The sequence below is a fragment of the Durio zibethinus genome, unplaced genomic scaffold (assembly GCF_047325235.1).
Source record: "Durio zibethinus cultivar Kanyao isolate XHJ-2024 unplaced genomic scaffold, ASM4732523v1 HiC_scaffold_122, whole genome shotgun sequence".
NCBI classification, from domain to species: Eukaryota; Viridiplantae; Streptophyta; class Magnoliopsida; order Malvales; family Malvaceae; genus Durio; species Durio zibethinus.
The window spans coordinates 55,853-63,349 of record NW_028322745.1 but is presented as its reverse complement, the minus strand read 5'-3'; the positions used below and the strand labels follow the sequence as shown (position 1 = coordinate 63,349).

The 7,497-nt window shown below is 36.5% G+C and overlaps 1 protein-coding gene across 1 annotated transcript; it reads left to right on the top strand.

The window, feature by feature from the left end:
- The first annotated feature begins 2,462 nt into the window (after positions 1–2,462).
- Positions 2,463–4,573, top strand: LOC149509714 (cytochrome b6). Its single transcript, XM_089757673.1, has 2 exons — positions 2,463–2,864; positions 3,689–4,573. The coding sequence occupies exons 1-2, from the start codon at positions 2,859–2,861 to the stop codon at positions 4,328–4,330; spliced, it is 648 nt and encodes a 215-aa protein (XP_089613799.1). The 5' UTR covers positions 2,463–2,858; the 3' UTR covers positions 4,331–4,573.
- The last annotated feature ends 2,924 nt before the right edge of the window (positions 4,574–7,497 follow it).

Genomic DNA, 7,497 nt, shown 5'->3' with positions numbered 1-7,497 from the left:
ATATTTTATACATAGATAGACTAAGGCCATAAAATAAAGAAAGGCGGAATGAATGAAAGAGAATTCTTACGAATAGGTCCTTTGAATGATGAACAAATAGGGATGCATTCATTCATAAAAAATAGGATCAACCCCCATTGCGTATTGATACTTATCGAGTATAGAATAGATCTGCTTCTCTTTTTTCTTCTGAGCCGAATTCTTCCCTTATTACTAATGGAATAGAACAAACATTAATCCTTTCTCCGAAAGAATCCACCGAAAAGGGGAGGTATTCCAATGCAATAAAGTTACATAGTGTCTATTTTTCGTTGATTTGATAAAGGGGTATTTCCATGGGTTTGCCTTGGTATCGTGTTCATACTGTCGTATTGAATGATCCCGGTCGCTTGCTTTCTGTTCATATAATGCATACAGCTCTGGTTGCTGGTTGGGCCGGTTCAATGGCTCTATATGAATTAGCTGTTTTTGATCCCTCCGATCCCGTTCTTGATCCAATGTGGAGACAAGGTATGTTCGTTATACCCTTCATGACTCGTTTAGGAATAACCAATTCATGGGGCGGTTGGAGTATTACGGGGCGGACTATAACAAATCCGGGTATTTGGAGTTACGAAGGTGTGGCCGGAGCACATATTGTGTTTTCTGGCTTGTGCTTCTTGGCAGCTATCTGGCATTGGGTATATTGGGATCTAGAAATTTTTTGTGATGAGCGCACAGGAAAACCCTCTTTGGATTTGCCCAAGATTTTTGGAATTCATTTATTTCTCTCAGGAGTGGCTTGCTTTGGCTTTGGCGCATTTCATGTAACAGGATTGTATGGTCCTGGAATATGGGTGTCCGACCCTTATGGACTAACCGGAAAGGTACAACCTGTAAATCCAGCGTGGGGCGTGGAAGGTTTTGATCCTTTTGTTCCGGGAGGAATAGCCTCTCATCATATTGCAGCAGGGACATTGGGCATATTAGCGGGCTTATTCCATCTTAGTGTCCGTCCGCCCCAACGTTTATACAAAGGATTACGTATGGGAAATATTGAAACCGTCCTTTCCAGTAGTATAGCTGCTGTCTTTTTTGCAGCTTTTGTTGTTACTGGAACTATGTGGTATGGTTCAGCAACTACCCCCATCGAATTATTTGGTCCTACTCGTTATCAATGGGATCAAGGATACTTCCAGCAAGAAATATATCGAAGGGTTAGTGCTGGGTTAGCCGAAAATCAAAGTTTATCAGAAGCTTGGTCTAAAATTCCTGAAAAATTAGCTTTTTATGATTACATTGGCAATAATCCGGCAAAAGGAGGATTATTCAGAGCGGGTTCAATGGACAACGGGGATGGAATAGCCGTTGGGTGGTTAGGACACCCTATCTTTAGAGATAAAGAAGGGCGTGAACTTTTTGTACGTCGTATGCCTACTTTTTTTGAAACATTTCCGGTTGTTTTGGTAGACGGAGACGGAATTGTTAGAGCGGATGTTCCTTTTAGAAGGGCAGAATCGAAGTATAGTGTCGAACAAGTAGGTGTAACTGTTGAGTTCTATGGTGGCGAACTCAATGGAGTGAGTTATAGTGATCCTGCTACTGTGAAAAAATATGCTAGACGTGCTCAATTGGGTGAAATTTTTGAATTAGATCGTGCTACTTTGAAATCCGATGGTGTTTTTCGTAGCAGTCCAAGGGGTTGGTTTACTTTTGGGCATGCTTCGTTTGCTTTGCTTTTCTTCTTCGGACACATTTGGCATGGTGCTAGAACCCTGTTCAGAGATGTTTTTGCCGGTATTGATCCAGATTTGGATGCTCAAGTGGAATTTGGAGCATTCCAAAAACTTGGAGATCCAACTACAAGAAGACAAGTAGTCTGATGCAAGATTGCTTTGTTATTTTTCGCTTCTATTTTCTGTTTGTGATTTGACATAGGCTGCTGTAAAAATCTTGATTAAAATCGCTGCCTTTTCTTTGATTCTTGTTCTTTCGTTATTTTATTCGGGAGATGATTCTAAATAAATAGGTACGGAAGCTATAATTGTAAACCACGATCGAATTTATGGAAGCATTGGTTTATACATTCCTCTTAGTATCTACTCTAGGGATAATTTTTTTCGCTATCTTTTTTCGAGAACCGCCTAAAGTTCCAACTAAAAAAATGAAATGATTTTTCATTATCTCAATTGAAGTAATGAGCCTCCCAATATTATATTGGGAGGCTCATTACTTCAATTAGTCCCCGTGTTCCTCGAATGGATCCCTTAATTGTTGAGAGGGTTGCCCAAAGGCAGTATATAAGGCGTACCCAGTAAAACTTACAAGTAAACCAGATATAGAGATGGCGACTAAAGTTGCTGTTTCCATTATTATATAATTATATAAATAATATATATAAATATAAATATAAATAATATAAATATAAATATAATTTCAAGATCACAATGGATCTATGATAAGATCGTTTATTTACAGCGGAATGATATACAAAGTCAACAGATCTCACTGAATACAAAATAAGATTTATGGCTACACAAACCGTTGAGGGTAGTTCTAGATCTGGTCCAAGACGAACTGTTGTAGGGGATTTTTTGAAACCATTGAATTCGGAATATGGTAAAGTAGCTCCTGGATGGGGAACGACTCCTTTGATGGGTGTCGCAATGGCTTTATTTTCGATATTCTTATCTATTATTTTGGAGATTTATAATTCTTCCGTTTTACTGGATGGAATTTCGCTGAATTAGATTCACAAGAACCACGAAGCCTCGCTTTTCAATACAAAAAGTGAAACTTTTAGTTCTCGGATTTTTTTTAGCCCATTCTATTTTGGTAGTTCGACCGCGAAATTTTTTTTGTTTCTGTATTTCCGGAATATGAGTGTGTGACTTGTTATAATTGATCCTATTGATAGTACAGAAAATGGGTCTGTCCTCTTGATCGAGATAGTTTTATCCCGTCGGATAGCCATTCTAGTATCTGGAGCACGGAATATATGAAATGGATCACGAAGTATTCGAACTATGATTCATACTTAATATTCAAACCTCGCGGCCGGACTCAAAAAAAAAAAAAATTTTCAAAGAAAGAGGTTTTTTATTTATAAATCGAGAAATTTTTTCTTCTTTCAAACTCTCATTTAGTTTATGCTTATTTTGATCAAAGGACAAACCTTTCTTTTCTTTGTATTTTTATTTATTATATCTATTCTATTCATTGAATAAGTGATGATCCAATAATTCTTACTCAAAGAATCTTTGGACTTAGTTTGAAGGTTTTATTGAATCATCGCGGTTCTGGTATGAATCTGAAGTTTCAATTGATTCATAGGGTCTTAACAAGAGAATTCCTATTAAAAATAAAGAAAACAAGAATAAAGCCACATTCCATATAAATAACAAATCAAAGCAAAGAAAAAGAAAAGAAATAAGTAGGTAAATAGAAGATTCAAGAGGCCTGATCAACATAAAGACGAATGCGCCGACTTGATTTTTTGGCATTATAATTACAACTACAAAAAAGAGCTTTCGGATTTTTACTCTTTTGTGTCTTCAGATAAAATTGAATGAAAAGATTAAGAAGTTTCAAACTTTCTATTCCATATCCGTTTCAGCTATTATTTGGGTGTTTTTGTTTGAGCTGTACGAGATGAAATTCTCATATACGGTTCTCAGGGGGGGAGTCCTCTTGGTTTACCTATCTCAATAAAGTCTATGATTGGTTCGAAGAACGCCTCGAGATTCAGGCGATTGCAGATGATATAACTAGTAAATATGTTCCTCCTCATGTTAACATATTTTATTGTCTAGGAGGAATTACGCTTACTTGTTTTTTGGTACAAGTAGCTACAGGATTTGCTATGACTTTTTACTATCGTCCAACCGTTACTGAGGCTTTTACTTCTGTTCAATACATAATGACTGAAGCTAACTTTGGTTGGTTAATCCGATCAGTTCATCGATGGTCGGCAAGTATGATGGTCTTAATGATGATCCTGCACGTATTTCGTGTCTATCTCACTGGTGGTTTTAAAAAACCTCGCGAATTGACTTGGGTTACAGGCGTGGTTCTGGCTGTGTTGACTGCATCTTTTGGTGTAACAGGTTATTCCTTACCTTGGGACCAAATTGGTTATTGGGCAGTCAAAATCGTAACAGGCGTTCCGGAAGCTATTCCGGTAATAGGATCGCCTTTGGTAGAGTTATTGCGTGGAAGTGCTAGTGTGGGACAATCCACTTTGACCCGTTTTTATAGTTTACACACTTTTGTATTACCCCTTCTTACTGCTGTATTTATGTTAATGCATTTCCTAATGATACGTAAGCAAGGCATTTCTGGTCCTTTATAGAGAATATAGACCATAGCTATATTGTAACCAATCATTTATCTTATTACTTGCCAATCATTTATCTTATTACTTGGGGGAGGAACAATAGTATTTCATTGCTACAAATATGGATTGTTGAAAAAAAAAAAAAAATAAGACATGTATTTGGATATTTCCTTTCAACTCCACAATATTCTATTATTTATTTGATATGACATGAATAGTTGAAGGGAATTCCCCGAAGAGAAAATGGATTATGGGAGTGTGTGACTTGAACTATTGATTGGGCCATGCAGAAATATGCCTTTATCTGCTACATTGGAATTCACAACCAAATGTGTCTTTGTTCCAACCACCGTGTAAGCCCCATACAAAGGATAGGCTGGTTCGCTTGAAGAGAATCTTTTCTATGATCAGACCTGACGATGTCGTGTATGAACAGGGCTCCGTAAGATCCAGTAGAATAAGTGATTTGGCATAATGCAAATTAGATTTTATTTATTTATTTTTATTTTTTTTTTACTTTCTTATCTTAATAGTATGAAAATACATTCATTTCTTCTGCATCGACCCGATTTATTATTATTATACTATCGGAGTGAAACAAGGGATCTAAAGAAGAGCAAAGGCTAGACTATATTAGTAACAAGTAAATCCTTTGTATGTAAAAAATCTCGATATATTTTTGGGATAAAGGTGAATCGCAAGGCCTAAGACGACCCAGAAAGCACTTGATCACGATCAACTTTGTACGCCTACTTGGGTATTGAGCATTTACCTGTAAAAATGGCATTCCTTGGAATGTATAGTTGCAACTTCGTAAAATGGAATCAGGTAACTTTTTTCTTACATATGAAATCATTCATATATGTGTGGATAACATATAGATTCATTTTATATGTATCCGTTTGTATCCATTTGATTCGATTGATTTTTGCTTGAGCCGGATGATGAAAAATTATCATGTCCGGTTCCTTCGGGGGATGGATCTAGAAAAATTCACCTATCCTAATAACAAAAAAACCTGACTTGAACGATCCTGTATTAAGAGCTAAATTAGCTAAAGGTATGGGTCATAATTATTATGGGGAACCCGCATGGCCCAATGATCTTTTATATATTTTTCCAGTAGTAATTCTCGGTACTATTGCTTGTAACGTAGGCTTAGCGGTTCTAGAACCTTCAATGATTGGTGAACCCGCGGATCCATTTGCAACTCCTTTGGAAATATTACCTGAATGGTATTTCTTTCCTGTATTTCAAATACTTCGTACAGTACCTAACAAGTTATTGGGTGTTCTTTTAATGGTTTCAGTACCTGCGGGATTATTAACAGTACCTTTTTTGGAAAATGTTAATAAATTCCAAAATCCATTTCGTCGTCCAGTAGCGACAACCGTTTTTTTGATTGGTACTGCGGTGGCCCTTTGGTTGGGTATTGGAGCAACATTACCGATTGATAAATCCCTAACTTTAGGTCTTTTTTAAATTGAATCAATTTTAAAATAAAATATCATGATGTGCGTATCTAGGGAGTAGTCACTTCAAAGTCAAAGTGAATTCTCCCTAGATACATTTATTCAATTCTGGTCCCAATATATGGATTGTGCTGAAGGTTCAAAATCCATTTTCGTTTTTTTTTTTTTTTTCTAATTTTCTAAAGTAAAAAAAAAAAAAATGAAATAAATCCTAAATCCAATGGATTTAAAATTTTGGTAAATCAATTTCGCAATGCTTTTCTACTTCTTTTCTAGAATGCCCAATATTTGTTTTACATCTTCTATGCGAAAGTGTTCAATTTTCATAAGGTCTTCTTGACTGTTATTCAAAAGGTCCAATAATGTATGTATATTGGACTTTTTGAGACAATTATAGATCCTGGGAGGCAATTCTGATTGGTCAATAAAAATATATTTCAATGCTATTTCTTTTTTCTTTTTTCTTAGTTTAGCTAATCTATCATGAAAAGGAAAAAAAGGTAAAGTAACGTTGTGTTGATTGTTTTCTAAATGTAAGTTTTCTTCTTCCGCATCTAGAAAGGGAATAAATAAATCAATCAAATTCCGAGAGGCTTCATGAAGTGCTTCTTTAGGAGTTAAACTTCCATTTGTCCATATTTCTAGAAAAAGTATCTCCTGTTTTTCATTATCATTCCCATAACAATGAATACTATGATTCGCATTTCGAACAGGCATGAATACAGCATCTATAGGATAACTTCCGTCGTGAAAGTTCTTTGGCGTTTTTATACCGTATCCTCTATTTCTCTCGATTTGTAATCCAATACACAAATCAATTGGTTCGGTTAGGCTAGCTATATGCTGTGTATTATCAACGATTTCCACAGAAGGCGGTAAGATGATGTCTTGAGCAGTTACATATCCGGGACCCTTGGCACAAATAAAGGCGTTACGAGTTCCATACAAATTACTTCTCAATACAATTGCTTTTAAATTCATTAAAATTTCATGTACTGATTCTTGAATACCTACTATGGTAGAATATTCGTGTGGTATTTTCTCAGATTTTGCACGTGTAATACATGTTCCTTCTATTTCTCCAAGCAAAGCTCTTCGCATCGCAATGCCTATTGTGTCGGCTTGGCCTTTCATAAGTGGAGACAGAATAAAGCGTCCATAATAAAGACGCTTACTATCTGTTCTTGATTCAACACACTTCCACTGCAGTGTCCGAGTAGAGACTTTTACTTTCTCTCGAACCATAGTAATATTATTTTATTTGATCAGATCATTGAATCATTTATTTCTCTTGAAATCTCTTTAGTGTTTATTTCTACACACGTTTTTTTTTAGGAGGTCTACAGCCATTATGTGGCATAGGGGTTACATCCCGTACGAAACTTAATAGTATACCACTTCTACGAATAGCTCGTAATGCTCCATCTCTTCCGAGACCAGGACCTTTTATCAGAACTTCCACTCGTCGCATACCTTGGTCTACTACTGCTCGAATAGCATTTCTCGCTGCGGTTTGAGCAGCAAAAGGAGTCCCTCTTCTTGGACCCTTGAATCCACAAGTACCGGCGGAGGAAGAAGAAATTACCTGACCCCGTACATCTGTAATAGTAACAATGGTATTGTTGAAACTTGCTTGAACATGAATAACTCCTTTTGGTATTCTACGTGCACTTTTCCGTGCACTACTGCGCCCATTCCTACGTGAACCAA